At 36.6% G+C, this 19841-nt stretch overlaps 1 protein-coding gene across 2 annotated transcripts in view; it reads right to left on the bottom strand.

Annotated features, from left to right (window-relative positions):
- Positions 1-6949, bottom strand: part of NALCN (sodium leak channel, non-selective) — a 304715-nt gene extending 297766 nt beyond the window's left edge. For both annotated transcript variants that reach the window (XM_063102662.1, XM_063102664.1), the window contains exons 1-2: positions 6842-6949; positions 3591-3773 (exon numbers count right to left, since the gene is read on the bottom strand). In XM_063102662.1, the coding sequence (XP_062958732.1) occupies positions 3591-3773; positions 6842-6949 (291 nt within the window). The remainder of the gene's footprint in view (positions 1-3590; positions 3774-6841) is intronic.
- Positions 6950-19841: the final 12892 nt, after the last annotated feature.

The raw sequence follows: 19841 nt of genomic DNA, 5'->3' as shown, positions 1-19841 counted from the left end.
TGTATTAGACTTGGTAGGGGCCCCACTCAGTCCCAGGAGCTAGGCTGCACTGTCTCTGTGAAATCTGAATCTCTTATTCGTTATATTAAACCTGTTTCCCTTTCTATTGTGACTGTGCTCTTGAATTCTTTCCTGTGGACAGGATGGGTTAAAGCCAGCCATCAGGCCTCCCAGACCCTCTCTTTCTGCATCAGCATGGGGAGGACAATAAGAGAAACAAAATGTAGAAAAGATAAAAATGAAAGGAAACATACTTAAAGAACATGATGAAAATAAAAGACCAAAACATAGATTCTGGTGTAAGTGGAATATAAAAGAAATCCTGAAGAACAACACAGAAAAGAATAAAATAAATATCACATGATGTACCTAGTAAAATATACCCGTAATAATCAACAAAGGGATGTATTGTCCATAGAGCTACTGACTTTAACAATAAAGGAAAAGATTCTTTCAGTATTCAAGAGAAAAGATCAAATCACTGAGAAGGAAAAAAGATTCAGCAGCAGCACAAGGCATAAAACACCTGAAACATTTTATACCAAAAGACACTTGTGGTAATGGACATGCTGCCAATATGGATATGGCCATCACATCTTGGGCACAAGTGGTGATAATCAGCTTTGTATCTCATGAATATTCATAAGCAATAAAAAAAGATTTACATAAAAATTTTTTTAAGTGAGTTAGGATAAATAAATAAATTTATAACTTGTTTTTTTTTAAATCAACAAAATAAGTAAAACAATTTTCTAAAATAAAATGAAACAAAGCAAAAAACAAATATTTCTTGTGGCCAACCTAGCCACAAAAAATTCTAATCAAAATGCCAAAAATACAAAATTAGGAGAATATACTAATCAAACAGACAGAATTAAAATTATTTTAAGCAACTTTATGTTAGTAAACTAAACAAACTAATAATGGATATAATTTTCTAAGAAAACATAGTTTACCAAACAGACTCCAATAGATCAAGGAAGTCTAAAACAGACAAATTTCCATAGAAGAAATAGAAAATATTGCAAAAGGAGCCCCACCAGAAAAGCACCAAGACCAGATGGTTTCACAGGGGATTTACATCAAACTTAAAGTTAAAAAAATTCTAAGATTACTCAGTCTATTTTAGAATATGAGTGCATGCACATGTGTGTGCACATACACACAGAAAACCTAATAGCAAAAACTGACAAAGATTAGACAAAATTTCAAACTAGAAAAATAATAACAAATATAATCAAATAGCACATTAAAATAGGATAAAAATGTAAAAGACCCCTTTTATTTTCCCCCAGGAATGTAAGAATGGTTCAATATTCTATTCTATTCTATTACAATCTACTGTATTACAAGAGCTAAGGAGAAAAATAATCATTTCACAAAATTCAAAAGCTATTCATGATACAACCCCAAAATTGGAATAAATGTTTATTCCCTTAATCCAGTAAAATATACATACTTCAATACCAAATTCTTCAAATTGCTTAATGGGGAAACACTAGAGGTATTGTAGATAAACCAGGAACAAAATGAGGATATTCACTGCCTCTAACAGTATTTAAAATGTTATTGGCAGCATTAGCCAACCCAATTAAATAAGTGAAAGCAAGAAGGAGTGTGAGAATTGGAAAGAAAAAGAAAAGTCTGTCTTTATTTGCATATAATATGATGATATGAAAACATCAAAAGAATTAATGGAAAAACTACTACAAATAATACAAGAATTTAGCAAATTTAGTAAAGTAACAGGATATGAAATTAATATATAAAAATTAAGAGCCTTCATTTATAAGGACAGTAAGTTGGAATATATAATAGAAGATAAGACCCCATACAGATAGCAAAAAGATAAAATACCAAAGTATAAATATAACTGAAAACATGCAAAGTCTATATGAGAAAAACTGTAAAACACTCCCATGAGACACAAAAGTAGACTTGGTAGAATTAAAAAACTGCCATGATTTGGGATAGGAAGAATTGTTAACAGCACAAATGACCATGAATAAAGTCAAAGACAAGGGCAAACTGGGAGAAATAATTGCAACTTACATCACAAAGGGCTAATACTCAGCACACAGATTGTCCAAAATTTGAATAAAAAACCAATAACTTGAACATGGCCTTCAGGTAAAATCATGCTCAACTTCACTCGCATAACGGAAACGCAAATTAAAACTGCACCGAGTTACCATTTCTCTCACAACAGATTGGTAGATATCCAGAAGTCTGACATTTTGCAGTGATAATGTGGGGAAAAGGGCACCTGTATACATTGCTGGACAAAATACAAAACAGCTCAAGGAATATGGAGCATGTAGAAGCTATGAAATGGCACCATCAGGAAACAATCAGCCAAATCTACAATGTAGAATATTCCGCAAGAGAAAAGACAAATTTCCCCCAATGGATCAATGACAAGGAAAAACTTTTTGCAGAGTGTGTGAAGCTGAGACTTAATGGACTTATAGAAACTTAAAGGAAACATAAGAAATAAAACAATCAAATCACCATGGGAAACTTGTTTGAGTCCTGATTGGAAAAAAAACAAATGTAAAAAGAAATATTTGTAACAATTGGGAAAATAAGAACATGAATTAGGTATTAGCCTACATTAAAGAATTATTACTAATTTTGCTAGATGGGACAAAGACATGGTTACATTAAAAAAAAAAAAAGAAAATTTTATCACTCAGCAATGCCTAAAGAATTGCTTCTGAAATGACTTGATTTCTCAAAATCATGTACAAAGAGAAGCGACAAAATTGATCAATAACTCTGTCATGTATTATCTCATTTAATTCTCATAATCCTTGTACAGAATGAAACACTTTTCCATCAAACTTACCTAACTTGAAGTGCTGATACAACCAGTAAATGAAAGAGCCAGGATTTGGGTCAAATCTGTCATTTGTCAAACCCTCAAGTCTACACTGCTGTTTCATTACACCACTGTCTCCCTAAATAGTACAATTAAAAATACTCCAGAGACAGCATCATCTACCTATTTTTAACCTCTGTAAAGGTTAGTGCTACAGAAGGAAGAGATATCCCATAACAGAAATTTTCTTCCTTTTCCTTTTTTTAAAAAAATTTAAATTTATTTTTGTCTCCCAATGGTGCCCATGTCGTGCTACATGTTATAGTCCCGGAATTCCTTTCCCTCTCATGTCCTTTCTTTTTATCCTTTTGTGTCTTTAAAAGTCCTCAGGTTAATGACATCCTGGTGAATATCATCATGCTCTAACTCTGTCATGTAACGTTTATCCTGCATTCTGTAAAGCAGCAAATATTAGGGTCCCTCATCTGGACCAGTCACTGTGCCAGTTCGTGGGTTCACAAAGTTGGCTCTTGGACCGTCCAGATCCTTCGCATATATACCAAGGCTCTGTGACTTATAAACTTCATTTACATTTTAAAATATTCTTAGCAACATATTCTTGCTAATCTCTGGAGCTAGGCCATTTTAAAAAGACTTCAGTATTGATAAAATAAGATGTTTTACTAAAATTAATATGAAAATACTATTAAACTAATTAAGATTTTCAATACATTTTGTTTATTAGCTGAAACAATGTGGGAACACTCACCTTGACAATACCCCTGATGTGCATTTTTGCGATCATCTCTGCCGTGTAGAGAAACATCAATAAAGTATCCAAAGTAAAGGTCACATACTGAAGAGGAGGATAGTGCTCGAAGGTCATTGGCGTGTTCATACAAACAGAAATGACGCTGATGATGGCACAGATGCGCAGCAAAGAGTGAACCCACTGTAATAATGGTCCAAAGTTATTACGTGGCACTGTGACCTGATATCTCAAATTGTATTAGGAAAACACAATACTGAGATTAAAATATCCCACCAGTAGGGAGGTGAGAGGAAGAAGGAAACTGACGTCTATTAATGCATAAAATGTGCTAAATATTATCACATATTTTATATCATTTAATTCTCAAAACAGCTTATTTCCAACATGAACACACTAAGACTCTGACAAGTTAAGAGACATGTCTGTGGTCATGCGTTAGTAGCAGTGAAAGCCTAGGTGTGAACTTGGTCAGGCCACCCCATATCTTCTGATAATTTCCAGGGCCTCAGACCACAATATAAGACGATTCTGGTTCAATTAAACATGTGTCAGTAATTATATTGAAATTTGATGTATTATTACTTTTATCCTTTTTTGTATTATGAACACCTAGAATTAGGGACCATGTTCTATTAACTGTAACTTCCCTGGTGTCTAGCACAATGGCCTGTCACAGTAGATCACAAACGCTTTTTTAAAATGAATTGATATATAGCACTTCTCATATATAGAGTTCTTTCTATATGTATCTTCTATATAATCTCCTTGTGTACAAAATATTTTAAAAAATCTGGCCTTATCCTACATTTTTAAAAGATAATAAGTAACTTTTCTCTTTATTTTTGAGAACATATTTTGTACAAATTTAGCTCAGACATCTCTTTCAAAATTCCAAAAAACAAGTTTCTGTGCAATTCTAGCAGCACGTCCATTGTCTGAAGATTTTCCTTAATCCTAAAATAAAGAAGAAAAGATTTAAAAGATAATTGTGTATGTGTTTACATGTGTATATATATATATAGGACATGCACTAACTCACATGTAATATTTTATTATAAAAACTAATATCTAGGATAAAAAATACTCAATTGCTAAACCCACATATGCTAAATCCACAATTAATATTACTAGTTAATCATTTAGTACACAATTCTTATATTTTAAATATTTTATTGACTACCTTGGATATATATGCAGTCACGTTAATTCTTTAATATTATACTCCCCTTGAAAAAATGCTTTAGTGTTGTAGTAGATGGATTCTGCAGCTATGCAAACTAGCAAGCACTCAGGATGAAAAATAGAAAGACTGTCAGAACTTTGAAAAGACTCAGACACTTGGGGGCTGACGAGTGGTTATAATATTTATCTGACAGTTATAATATTTGCATGAAGATATAATGCTGCTAATTCCATACCATCTAAGTCATTGATGATTCAATTTATTTTAAGGGGTTGATGTACTTTTCATGCAATTTGGAAGCACTTCAATAAACATCAGTGAGTGAAGTTAGCCCAACCTGGGTTTCCAACATAAAGGACTTAATCATACAAAAGAGCTTCAAAAGATGAGTTCTTTCACAAGTGTTTGGAATTTGAAGAAAGAATTACAATTAAGCATTGATAATTTTAGTAAGTACCTCCAAGGCTACCTCTATAATAACACCTTCCTCAGAAGTTTTCGGAAAGCTCTGTATGGGGTAGACACTAAGCAAAAGTGAGTGAGTACTGTACTCTCTATTCCATTCAATTCTCTGAACGTGAATGAACGTCCACTCTCTGTCAGAAATGCTGGGCTCTGTGGACACTAAAATGGAAGCAGCACAGTTCTCACTCATAACTAATTTTCAATTCAGTCAAACATATATGTTAATATATGTACAATAAACAAGGGCACTTCAAAAAGTTCATGGGAAAATAGAATGAAAAGGTAATGCAAATATTTCCATGAACTTTTTGAAGTACCCTCATTATATATATTGTGTATATATGAATATATATACACACACATATATAATGTATATATACACACACAGTATAAAGTTATATTTATATACAACTATAAAATAGAGTAAATGGAAAGACTAGAGGTTCATTCTATCTGTGGTAGAAATGAGGAAGCTTTCAGAGAAGGACGGGGACAGGGTGACATCTGAGCCAGCCCTGATGCATGAGGAGTATTTGACTCATCAGAGGGGCAGGGAGAGGGCCTTCTGGGCCAGAGAACAGTATGAGCCAAGCAAACCAATGTGAACAAGCCCGAGATCCTGGAGGAGCCAGAGCTGCTGCTGAGGCCCAAGTGGACAGCGGGTAGATCTAGGAAAGGGACAGTTGCTGGACAGGTAAGAGCTTGCATATAAAGAACCAGGAATATATCACTAACACATTTTAATTTGCAATGAAGGTAACAGGGGTGTTTCAATGATAGTAAATGGTAATGTGAGCACATATAGAAATGTAGAAAGAAATGTGAGCAGGCTGGGGAATGGTCTGGAGGGCAGATTAGAGGAAGACGGGAGAGGACAGGAGAGACCCAGGCAGGTCATCTTTAGCATGGTTAGGGGAAAGACAGCACCGCAAGAGTCAGCAGGTCCTTCCATTACTTTAGCATCTGCTACGAGTCTAATAATGAAGTTGATCCTACTTTGCTTTGGAGAGCTGGGCTTCCAAGACCAATGAATATGCATGCCATTTGGCTTAGTTCTGGTTGCTGTGCTGTCTACCACACAATGATGCCTGCTAGAACAGATCCTCCTCTCAAGTTCTCATCAACTTAATTAGGCAGAAAAGGGGACAAAGTTCTTTGGAGACACTATCCATGATCTCATTAACCTTTACTTTTACTCAAAACTTTCAACTCAGAAGGAGACCTTTAATTCCAGACATGTGCTTAGTTGAGAACTGTAAGTAGAGGAGGTTTGTTAAGAACGGCTTGCTCATCTTGGACTCCAGGTTTGGATCAGCCTGAAAAATGGTATTATCTCTCCACTCCGAGGCCAGCGTGACACAGCAGGCAGGGAAGGGAACCAGACCACCTAGTAGTGTCTTCCTGTGCGAGGAACTCACAGCGGCACCTCGTTATTTCATTTGATTGTTCTCAACTTCCAGACTCTGAGACTCATTCATGTTCTACTGCAGCTCAAACAGACATTTCAAAGCCAAAGGTACATAATTTTTGAATTTATGAATCAAATTTCCTTTACATCAGTATGTGCTTCTCCATACTTAAAAAAAAAAAAAAAACTTACTGGCTTGTTAATCCACAGTATGTCCGCGTTGTCCGACAGAGACTCATCAGGACCGAAGTCAGTCACCGGCTGGGCTTCCACCCTGGAGCTCTGCTTCCTTTTGAGCATGATGAAGTTAGCTCTGGTGAGCAAGTACAAAACCACAGTCTGGGGGGAAAAAAGAGTTATATTCGTCACCTAACATGTCCATGCCCATATAGCTGGAGCTGTCTCACTTAAGGTGGTCTATGCCAGATCCCCAATGACTAATCCAGATGAAATACACAGCTCTTCCCTGGGGTTTTCCCTGTGTTAATTTAATCGTACGTTCACAGACATCTCTCATTTCCAATGGTAGTCCCAAGTTGATGTTACCATTTTGTTCTTCCCAGAGAGGGTGGAGGCCAGAGAGAACGAAGGGAAAACTTCCTCTAAATGGAGATTTTTCTCTTTTAAGAATACAGTGATAATAAAAATCCTTCCAGCTACTCTTAAGTAAATCCTTCATCAAATTCCATTGAAGAGGGATGAGATGTCTGCTTGCCACTTAAATTTCCACAGTTCTGGTCATCTACATCCTGCTATATCACCTCCCTAGGGCCATTACCGCCATCATCCATAATTCACCAGCCATTGAAGGGAGGCCCACTCTATGACAGCCGCTCAGGACACAAATAGCAAAAATATAGTGTGAGAACAGGTATTACAAAGGCAGGTGGTGCCTGATACCCCTGAGTCCACTGTGAGACATCTCATTTGATTAACACCTGGATTGAGTCTTGAAAAAAGAGGTGGTAATGTTTTTTTGATATATACTATGTTTAGGGTAATTAGCAATAATATTTTATTTTATTTTTACGACAGGCCTAACACAGAAAACATCTTGTCTTTTTGCACATGCATGAGAAATTTCAGCCTCAAGGCAGGTCATAATTTGACCAGATCACCCAAGCAAACTTGAAATTTGAAACTAGCTCTGACTACAAAGCCTAAGGTGTTTCAAGCTGACCGTGCTGATGCTGAGGGCGATCAGGAGAATTTCTGAAGGCAGGTAAAAGAGGAAAAGAGCTCTGCAGGCAGTGCACAGCTGTGGAAATGCAGAAGGAAAAAATGCAGTTTTCACACCAGGAAGTTCACTGCCTCTCCTCTCTGGTGCTCCATAAAGCTAGAGAAAGAAACCATTAGGACAGTGGGTGCCACTCAGTCCTCATCGGAGCAAAAGAACAAGAATGTGTTTGCATATGTCTAAAAGTGCAATTGTAGTTTTCACTGGGAAAGAAAATAAAATACAGAAGCTCAGGATAAAGCAGCTTTCAATCTGATTCCCTATGTCTGAGCATCTACCTCTATTGCTATCGGCTCCTAGTCCCTCTGGGTGGGAATCTCTACCTAACCCTTCTGCTCCCAGAAGAAATCAAGCTAATTGGCTTTAAGATGTGGTAGGTATTTCCAGGCTGTTACTGCCCTGAATATTAAGTTTGAATATGGGCTTTGCAGTGGGCTGCTCTAATTAATTTTATTTTACATAATTGGAGTTAGGGACTCTTGACATCCTATGTAAATATATGCAGAACATTCAAATATGCTTGTTCTCCAATTTACTGTTGGAGGAGAAAACATCTGGTGGCCTCAATTTGGGATGTTCTTGAATGACGGTCTCCCATGTATCCAAAGACTGGATGCAAAATCTTTTAGAAATCTTTTAAGATGACATGTCATAAAAGACGAAGTAAAAGAGTGGTTTCATAATGCAGTTCAAAGGCGATACAAGGAATCTTATTATGACCTAGTCATAATCGCTTTTTCATTGAGCCAGTGGAGACTGATGGACAGATGAATTTCATGCACCTTTTATTTTCCACATGCCACCTGAAGCAAATTTGATTTTTGATTATCGATATTATCGATTTGTATATTTAGAGAACTATACATGCAGAATTTATTTTTTTAAATCTCCACTTTGAAAATCTCCATTTGGCTATATGTGATCCACCAAAACAGTGCGGCTATAATAGAATGGCATTATTATTGTCGCTCACTTTCACCCCCCACTGGGCCTGCTGCCAAGGTGCCACCAAATCAAACAGTACCCAAGAAACGATCTGTCCAAACAACAAAGAAACCTGGTTAATCCATACTACATTAAAACTCAACAAGTCGCTCCTGAATCATTGAAATTTTGACAGATTTAATAATATTAAATATTATATGAAGCATTCAACTAGTAAAATATATTTGTTACAAGCACGTGAAGAATCCAAAATTAATTTGAGACAGTCGATTAATTTTCCTTTTCACCAGAAATGTTGTTTTATACCTTCGCCCATGTCGGAGCAATATACCTGGGCACAGCAGGCCTATTGTTCCCCTGATAAAGACCAGTAGGCATATTTAAGCATCCTAGGTAAGCTTAGTATTTTGATAGGAAATTGCTTCTGTGTATCTTAGCCTTATCACTATTACACTTTTATAAGCCAAATGTTTTTTTCTATTTACAGAACTGTCCTTCATAAGGCAGTGCACTAAGTTTGAAAAACATGGCTTTTGACAGCTTTTTCACTCTTGTTAAAAGTAGTTGCTATTCAAATAGTTCAATATCAGAAGAGAGGCTGAACAGTTACAATATGCTATTCATTGATAAATCTTGTACTCAGAAACAGCTAAAAGCAACACAGGCAGAAATCATCCTGTGGTTCACTGCTCTCTTTTAAGTGGTTGAGACCCAGTTTTTAAATTCTGTGATAGCAATTTTACTTCTATTGGCATTTACTTTCCCTACTTTATTCCAGACCTTGCCTGACCAAGTTAAAATCAAAATATTCAGTTTTCTTTAATGGTGAAGTGCTTGCAACGCCATGGGTCATTTCTTCCCTTTCTAATTCTCTTGGGCTCAGTATTAAAATCTTTAGAATCTTCTTCTGTCTTCTAAATTACGGTTTACAGCACATCCTTTTCCAGCTTTTGTCTGTGCCTGTCCCCTATACTTACACCTTAATCATCTGTTCCATTCCGTGACCGTCTGCTAGTGTCCAGCTACAGTCCCTGAGTAGCATGTCTGTGCTGTTTCTCACTCAGCTGTAGGGAGACCATACCAACACCATTGTCTAGGAAAGTTCGACAAGACAGATTGGACTGGTCAAGCGTCCTTCTGCCTAACTCTTTTCTCTCATGTCCCAGATCCTTCTGCCGTGAACTTTTCAGATCCCCCATACGCAGTGGGAAGGACCACTTAGTCCTCTTTACATGTATTCTCAGTAGTGACTTCTTCTCTTGTTTCTTGATTCTGTGTACGTACAATGGCCCCTTTCACTTTATCCTCATTATTAGACTCCTTTCTCAGCCATGGGATCTCAGGCCTGGGCTGCCTTTTAAAAATATCTCCTCCCTTATATCAAAAATCAACTTCCCAACACACGGATATGGTCTCTCCTGTAACCCAGTAAACCTCAGCTTATCAACTTGTTTCTCATTTACTGACTTGCTCACTCATTCATTCATTTGCTCATTCATACACATAGCAGATATTACGCATCCACCATGGTATGAAGCATGCGGTATGTGCAAGGCCCACATCATGAACAGCAAAGGCATTCTTGGAGCTTACAAACTTCCTGCTTTATTAACCTTATGTTTCAAGGACACTGAGTTCCACTGACTTATACCTGCATCTCCTTTCATGCTCATGCCCACCTGCTCCACTCAAACTGGCTAAACATACCATCCTTCACCTCCTCCAAGCTTCCTCAACTGCTTCAAACCCTTATCTCAGCTGTGTCCTTTCTGCTGTCTCCTGCCAATCCCATGTCATTCCTTCCTAACTCCCTAACTTACCTCATGAAGACTTTTCGTCTAGGTGTGTGATCTGTTTGTTATAAATGAAGGTTTTAACATTTGGTGGAAAAGTGTAAACAAAAGAAACATACCGCGTTAGTAAACTCACAGCATCTATTTTATTTTTAAAAGTCCCCAAAAGAGACAGAAGTCACTGATTTACTTTTATATTACATTTGTCATTACAATTGTCAATGTGTCAACATCAACAATTTCTCTTTTGATCACTTATGTGCACAAACTGTGGGGTCTTTATAAGTGCAAGTGAGATTGTTTACCTATTCAAGACAGACACACGCACATACACTTATTGATGGGCTTTAATCTCACTTCTTGGTATTCTTGTCATAGATTGAGAAGGGAATTAAGAAAAGAAAATGTCCAATAACATCCTTTGGACTCCTCATCCCAAACTGTTACTTTCATGTCTTTGGAAGACCAACCATTATTGCTTGCTGAAGTTTCTCATTCATTCATGTTTGCATAATTGCATTCATTTAAAAAATCCCAACTGTTGTGTTAGGTGACATGAACTTAACATAATTAACTGTTGTGTTAGAATTTGAACAAAACATACGTGGTCTCTTCTCTCCTCAAACTCCTGAATGCTCTGTGCTCCTGACAGGCCAGACAACATGCTGTATTTAAAGGTAGAGCAGCTGATTAATTAAAGGAGAGCCTCTACCACAACGCACTTACTCTTCAACCTCCATCTAGTAGTTTTCTTGCTCCTTTCCTGCCTTATTGCAAGCTCCATTCTAGCTCCCTAGGTGAGGGATACTGAAAAGCTGACGCCCAACATGTTTCTGTGCTCTCAAGCATAACAAGATTCATGCAACAGGCCAAAACAGTTGACTATCTGGTCTCTTCCTATACCTCAAATATCTAACCCTTGATTAAATTAGAATAAAATAATTCTATTTTTATTTTATTTACATTAATACAAGCAATACAGGTTCATCATAGAAAAATTAGGAAAAAAATATATAAACAAAATGAGAAACAAAAATGAAAGCCGTCAGGAAACCCACTTCTAGAGTCTCAACCTTTTTTGCAAAGTACCTGTTGAGCACATACGCTGTGTCAGTCATTGGGCAGGGGGCTGCAGACAAAGCAATAATCAGATACAGTCTCCTTCCTGATGGAATTTTGTTTACCTGGGGTGCTTACTTTCCTATGGGATATGAATTGTATCTCTTTCTTTTCCACATATGTTCTCCACGCATACATTTATTTTTAAATGGCTGTTTGCACACTTTTTTGTTACCTGCTTTTTTTTCATCTTGCAGTATCCTGTGAACATCTTTCTCTGTCAATAAATATGCATGCACACACAATCCCAACCATAAATAAATGCCACCTTCAAACATCTGTGCCCCTTCCTTGTCTTTCCTGTCTTATGAGCTCATTTACATCCTTATACGTGCAAGGCCTTGCAAGGTAAACAGATACAAACGCAGCTGTCTAGATTAGGTTCTGAGTGTTGAATTTGTATCTGAGAAAGGTGTCACCCTGAATTTTGAGAGACAACTGAATTTGATGTTACCAATTTGTCGATCTGAGCATTACAATCTTATTTCTTATTTCAAGAATTTCTATTTCTTCCTGTTTTTGTTGTAAATGGCCACAGAACCCCAAACAACAAACCACTAATATCTACATTTGAACAAGAGTTTCCTGCCCGTTTCCCACAGGCCCATTTACGTCTTCAGTGGTACTTGAGTGCACCACAATGAAAATTTGAAGACAAAAGGGGATGCTCATTCTTGACGCTGGAACAGCCGAAGGTCACTGTTTCTGTAAACTTAGACTGTCCATTTCGTTTATGAAGTTCCTTCTCAGACAGAGACATGTCCACTCAGAGCAAATGAATATAGCATCATAAGTGCTATGTCATGGTTTATATTAGAAGGAAAAGAAAGCCACTATTTTTGCCTTATTTCCTATTGCCCAACATCCATGTGCCCTGCCTTGTGCTCAGCTCTCCCTGTCCGTTCCACCCTCCTCCCAGTCCTGGAGAACATATGAGCCTCAGTTCTTCTGATACCTGTACCTCCCTCTGCCCAGGGCAGTGTCCTCTCACGGCATCCTGAACATCCTCTCCTCTGCCTCCATGAGGTCACCTCTTCCAGCCTCCACAACCTGGCACAGGGCAAATGGCACTTTCCCAAACTAGCATCCAGCAACCCCTATAATCAAAACTGTTTAAGAAAAAGTGTTAAAGACAGAATTTGACTTAAAACTGAATGTTACTCCCTAGTCAGAATGCTTTATCCAAAGGAAAATTACCTTCAACAACACACACACACACACACACACGCGCACACACACACACACACACACACACACACACACACACAAACCTACACAACCCCTCCTACACACAGTGATGAAATGCTTTGGAAGACATGGAAGTTTCCATGGTAAAATACTGAGCATATTGGTAGATTTCCTCCCAAATTATGTTTACTGCCATGTAAAAAACAGACTCCTTCCAACAAAAATGTTTACTGAGGGCTTATTATGTGCCAGACCCTGTTTTAAGCATTTCCTACTTTTTCTCATTCTATTCTTACAAGAACTGTTTTATAGATGAGGAAACTTAGAGATGAGCTAGCCTATGAACCAAGACAATGTGGCTTACAGAACTGTTGAATTAAAAATTAAACACATTATACAATAGGCTGGTAATAAAAATAAAACGACCTTTTCAGTATATTTTAATCATACATCTGGTGATTATAAACTCTCTTGGCATCAATTATTGTTTGTAAAAATAGTACAGGACATTTCTCATCTCCTAAAATCGAATCCATTTTTATTATATGATTCATTTTATAGTTTTTATACATACATTTATAGCACTATTTTTTTCTGGCAAGAAATCTTCAAACTTCTCATCAAATCTATCTAAATGGCCCTTTCAGGTTTCTGAAGTCATTATCCATTTGTCAACCCATTTTCCTTGAAGGTGAGTCCTGGAAGTATTCTATTATGCTTCAGTTATCTTTTCTCTAAATTTTGAAAAAAAAAAAAAATGAGAGAAAAGCATTTACTAACTCCCATCTGATAATCTCACATCAGGTAGTAAAAAGACAGATGTCTTCATTTTCTAAAGTGATAAATTTCTTAATTTCCTAGAGTTAGTTTTACTCTTATAAATTCTTGACTGAATATGCTAAGATGTGAAAACTAGAAAACAGATTCCACTTACAATACATAGCTAAATGAATGAATTTTCTCTGTACAGATTGTACTAAGGCAATAAAAAGGGGTTTATTGAGAGAAATCCTTCTGTCATACTCAAAATCCAAAGCCCAGAACATAGTCAAGGTTATGATTTTGTTTTGTAACATTCTCCCTAATTCCAGCAAGGAAATCCAGGCTAAATGAAAGTTATCAATCAGAAATTATCAAGAGGTTGTTGTTTATTCAATAAAAAGGACTGTCTAGTCTAAAAGTTTTCAATAATAATATGTTGGAGTATCCTGGCAGGTGGTAAGCTGATTTCTGGATATTCTCAGAGGGAATAACAACTCATTTTGAATTTTGCAGAAAAGCTTTCTGCACTTTATGGGACTATGCAATAGATTAAGTCCAAAGTGACTTCCAAAGATAAAATGTAATATTCTTGAAGTTGCTCATATTTTTATGCATTAGATCATTTCCTAGGGTACATCAATGGTCCATAAACTACTGTACACAATTTTAGAACAGAAGCAAACTCAGGCATTATTTTTTGGTTTTTACTTGAAAGATCAGAACATTTATTGAGAACTCACTCTGTGCCAGGCACTATTCTAAGCACTTAATACTTTTCTGAAGTAGTTTTTAGTATTATCCCCACTCTACAGATTAAAAATCTGAGGCAAACATGACCCGATCCACATGAGTTGGAAGCCAGTTTAGAATCCAAGTAGTCTGTTTTGCTGGGAGAACACAGGTAGTGGTAGAAAGGAAGAGAACTAGCAGACAATTCGATTTTTACTTTATAAACTTGAGAACGTTTGTACGTTTCAAATGTTTTGCAGCAATGATGTGTTTCATTTATAATTTCTTTAAAGCAAGTAAAATAGAAAAAAATTAAATTTAAGCAATTTACATCTAACATTTGCTGAGGGTTTATTATGTGTGAGGCTAAGAGCTTTGCAGGGACTATTTCAACTATTTCTCAACATGCCCTAATGAGGCAGGTGTCTCTGTTACTCCTGTTTTACAAATGAAACCGAGGTTTGGAGAAGGGAAATGCCCTGCTGGAGGCCACACAGCTAGTCTGCGATAAGCCACAGGGAGCCTGGTCTTTCTGATTTCTACCCAGTGATATTCTGCTGTCCATGTCTTCTTTCAATCTGACCTTTCCAAGCCTTTGTGAATAGAACCTTCTGCTTTCCCAGACAACAGAGATGGAGTCTCCGAGTTCCTGCCTCTGCCATGTCTCAATAGTAAAGCTGAATTAGAGCATGCCAGTCATGAGACCTACAATGCCAGTCCTACGCAGCCCACTCCAGCAAGCCTTTGCTCTGTCCCTTGGGTATCCTTTGCCCATGAACTTGAATGGGCTGGATGCATTTTCCTTTTAGTCTGGTCTCTCCTTGGAGGAAATGCACACAGCTGGATCGTTTTCTCTCTTAAACACAGTCTGGAGTCCTACGTCTCCCCCGGCAACATAGCAGAGAACATCATGTTAGCAGGAGAATGATGACATCATCGAAATGTTGACCCCTAGCAGTGTGTATCTCCACAACAGAACAGCTGTCCCTCCTCACCCCTGCAGTTATAGGATTGCTGTAGTTGATTGTCAACCTAATCTTGTACAAAAGAAATGCCTTGATTTGGTTGGTTCTCTCTTCTTTCTCTCCTCCTAATGCCACTTTTTCTTTGGGGTACTTACTCATCTGAGTCTTGACCCTCACTAAATCAGGACGTAGTTCTGCAAAAACTGAAAATTCCACACATGGTCCAGCCCCAGCAGGACTGCAAGTGCCACCCAAGATGGGCGACCGCACAGAGCGAGCCAAACATTTCGCAGGACCATCTCCAAAGAGAGGCTCTTCTTTTCTCTTTCCTATTGTCAACACACTGATTAGAAACAGAAAAGGTTCCCACTTTTTATTCTGAGCCTATTTCCTAAATCCCAAACAAAAGCAACATGTTATTTTTCTACAAATACCCCCAGACAGTGTCATTACTTCTCCAAGGATTCTGTTCTGTTTCTTATTTTTTTTAAATGTGAAAATTGAATTTTCTTTGCGCTTTAAATTATTGGGTTGGGTAAAGAAATTCGGTATAGACTACAGTGCTTTAACATCTGTTTGGTACTGCTCCCTACGTGCCCAGACTAAAACCATCCAGCAACAGGAGAAAGAATGAGGTTATATTCATGTACCTAAATCATTGTATTCTTTAATTTCATTTTTATTGTATTGTAGTTAGAACATTTACCATGATATCCATCCTCTTAACAGAGTTTTAAGTGCACAGTGCAATGTTGTTAATGATAGATACAATGTTGCACAGCAGAACTATAGAATCCTTCACCTTGTAGAACTGAACTCTCTACCCAGTGATTAGCAGCTCCCGGTTTCCCCTCCTCCCAGCTCACCAACCACCATTCTGCTCTCTACTTCTGTGAGTTTGACTATTTTGGATACTGTATTGATTACAAATTGAGGTAATCAATTGTAGGTAGGCTGAACAGCCTCTCTCAGCCTCTGCTCAGAAAATTCAATCTATTTAACAAGAACTTATCATTATTTCCAAGTACAGACAGGACATATATTTAAATCTTTGGAGTTATTCCGGGTACGACGTAGGTGTAGGAAAATTTTAAGTAAAGAATGTCAGGCTAAACATCAACATAGGTTGATCATGTGATTTTGCAAGAACATAAAGTTTCCTAATTACATAGTAGTCCCTAAAAGCTTTGCCCATCCTCCAATGGCAGAGGCTACAAACATTTTCGTCATCCAATAACCCAGTGACAGGTATTTTATTATGCTACCATCATTTAAATATTATGAAAAATTAGAAAAGGAGATATCTATTTTTATTATGGCTGCTTTATCTTCTCATATGAATCTGCAAAGGTTGGACAAGAAGGTAGATGGTTTAAAACAGTGGTTTCCGAAACTTGCTAGTAAATTTAAATGATGTGGAAAATCAGAGGGAGATCTCTATTTTTTTGTGGTGGTTTCATTTTGTACTATGAATCCATAAAGTCTGAGCAAAGAACAGGAGTGATCTCAAATCGTCATTCTTAAAGATTGCGTAACATCTGAATCATCCAAGGAGGTTTATAAGTATTCTCAGTGCTTTGTACTGAAGGTTTTTGTCTCTTCCCAAATCATATGTTGAAGCCCTGATCTCTCATGTGATGGTATTTGAAAGTGGGGACTGTGGAAGGTAATTGGGTTATGAGCGTGGAACCCTCATGAATGAGATCAGTGCCCTTATAAATAAATATATTCTATTCTTAAGTCTTCCCAGAGACCTTCAGAATTTTCACAAAAAATAACTATGGAGGAATAAATTTTCTTTTTATGAAAAGATGACAACAAAATTTGATTTTTTTTGTTCAGATTTCTGATATAATTTTCTAGTCTAGAATATAACTTTAAAATAGCTATTCAATGACTTCAAAGAAAAGATGAAAACCAAAATTGCCTACTTCAACTAAGTAAATTTGTAAACTGTATTAATTTTTTACTTAATAAAAATGTAGAAAATTGTTTTTTAGGATCCCCAGAGTTAAAATTTTTTTTCTCCATAAAATATTGACATATATTGAACTCAGGGAACAAGGAAAGTTCTTCCCAAGCCCAGCAAGTTCTATTTCTGGAAATTTAAACCCCTTATTTACAATATATATTTTAATCTCTGTGCATTAGCTCCTGGGAGGAATAGTTAAGCAAGTTTCCATGTTTCCACGCTTGAAGGATTCCCATTCATCCCAGTTTTACATTATCTGGGCTTTTTGTTGTTTAACTTCAAGCAAATTTTGTAACAACTTTTCAATAGTATTTTAAGCCATCACTGACTTTTACCATGTCTAATACAAATTTGTATCTTATCTGATACGGGCTTCCATAATTTGTACTTTTCAAAAATAATAAGTAATTCTTAATAAAAATCCTTCCTCTATTGCAGAAGTGATATGTGAAACTGACCTCAGGTGGGTTTCATAATAATAATAAAATGAGAACAGTTAGAAAAAAATAATGAAGCAAAGGACTTAAACTGTAGGTACTATTAACTGGAAGATGAAGGAGTAATTAGTTGTTTTATCTAGACATAAAGAATACTACAAGAAATACCCACCATCACCCAACCCTGAAGACTTGAACTTATTTTTAACCCACCCCTCCCTTTCATTCTCTTTATTTGGTCACCAAGATCTGTTAGCACTTGTTCCTATTGATAAATCTACCATCCACCTCTTCATTTCCATTACCACAGTCTGATTCTAGCTCCTCATCGTCAGAATTTTATACCTAATTTCTCCAGCACCTTCCTTCACTAACCTCCTTTTCGTCATTCTTATTTTTTTAGCATTCTAATATAGCCTATAGATCCTATAGATGAATTATTCTTACAGACTGGAATGCTGCAGCTCTTAGTTTTTTCTGTCAGGTTTGGAGATTTCCTGTTTTATAGTGAATTCATTTGTGTTGTCATTTTTAAAACTTTATCCTCTTTCTTTTCCTCTCTAGTTCTGTTTAGTTGTTTTCTTTACTTCTTAAGCTGAAATGCTGACTCCTAATGATGTTTTAGGTCACAGACCCTTTGAGAAGATACTCAATCTATGGACCATGTGTACCCCTCTCCCCACTCCAGCCCCCAGAAAAAAATACATATACACAAAAGAATATTTTTGTTTATACATACTATATAATAATATGATAATCAGTATACATAAAAGGATTGTAATTAAAATTTTATTAAAGATAGTAACTTTTATTACTTTGAGGTCCTTTTTTCCCATTTAATTATTTTTTGAACTATTCTGATATTTACATACTGCTACTTCAACTTTTGATCTGCATATATGGGTATTTTTTAATCTAAAAGAAAAAAATCATTTTATCTCACTTTAAAACATGGCTGTGTTCCATCTGCTCTGATCTCTCCGTGGGAAGAGCACTTATTTGTGTATCTCTGTTGGCTTTCTTCCACACATCTTATCCTTTCCCCAAACAAAGTCCTCTTTTCATCTCTTTCCTTTGCATAATTGGAGATAATTCTTACTCTTGATCTCCACAGACATAATTTCTTTGGCTGCAGTGTTCTGGCCTTTCCTTCTGATTATCTCGACTCCCTCCTTGGACCCCCCGCTCCCGCCCCCACCTCTGGACCCATGGGGTCAGTCCCTGTCATCTGCACACATTCCATTTGCTGTGGCTGCATTTGCCCAAGCAATTCTGTCTTACCAACAGCCTGCTCCCAACTCCAGCCTTCACCCCTTCATATTAAGGGGTTCTGCCAAGATCTCTTTTCCTTATTTTGTGTAGAAATGCTTGAGAGAGGGAATTATGAACTGAACCTTAATTCTGCCCATCAGCCTAATTCTGTCTATACTGAATCCACCAGAAACGCCTTGGATTCTATCGCCTAGGAACAAAAAGTCCTCTTCTTGTATCTGTGGTGGTACAGATTTCTCACTATATAAATTGTTTCGATCATTTATTTGAATTCTGAATAGGAAAGCAAAAGACAAAATTAGACCCTGGAACTCAACAGCCATTTTTACTGAAAGATCTTCCATTTACTTACTTACTTTTTCTTTTTTTCTTTCTTTTTTTTTTTTTTTTGGCCAGCTCTCAACTTTTATAGCATTCTGTTTGGTTTTATCCTAACAGGTACATTTTTTAACAACTGGTTTTCAAATAAATTTGTTAAAGTTCAAGTCTTTATATAATGCAAAGGTCATAAGCCCAAGTTATTATTTTTTCTTCTTTTATTTCTGCAAAAGAGGGATGACAATCCACAAATACTAAAGCAAAACAAAAAGGCAGATTAACCTCAAAAGCATATTAAGCATCTTATTCAAAATCATAATCTGAATTCTTTAGGAAACCAATTTGAAAATATAGATAGATAAGTAGATATGGATATATTTAAAGATATACATATATAATGATGTACATACATATGTATCCATAATAATTTAGATACTTTTTTCAGCAATATAACT

The sequence above is a fragment of the Cynocephalus volans genome, chromosome 7 (genome assembly GCF_027409185.1).
Source record: "Cynocephalus volans isolate mCynVol1 chromosome 7, mCynVol1.pri, whole genome shotgun sequence".
NCBI lineage: Eukaryota > Metazoa > Chordata > Mammalia > Dermoptera > Cynocephalidae > Cynocephalus > Cynocephalus volans.
This window is presented reverse-complemented; position numbering and strand designations above follow the sequence as displayed.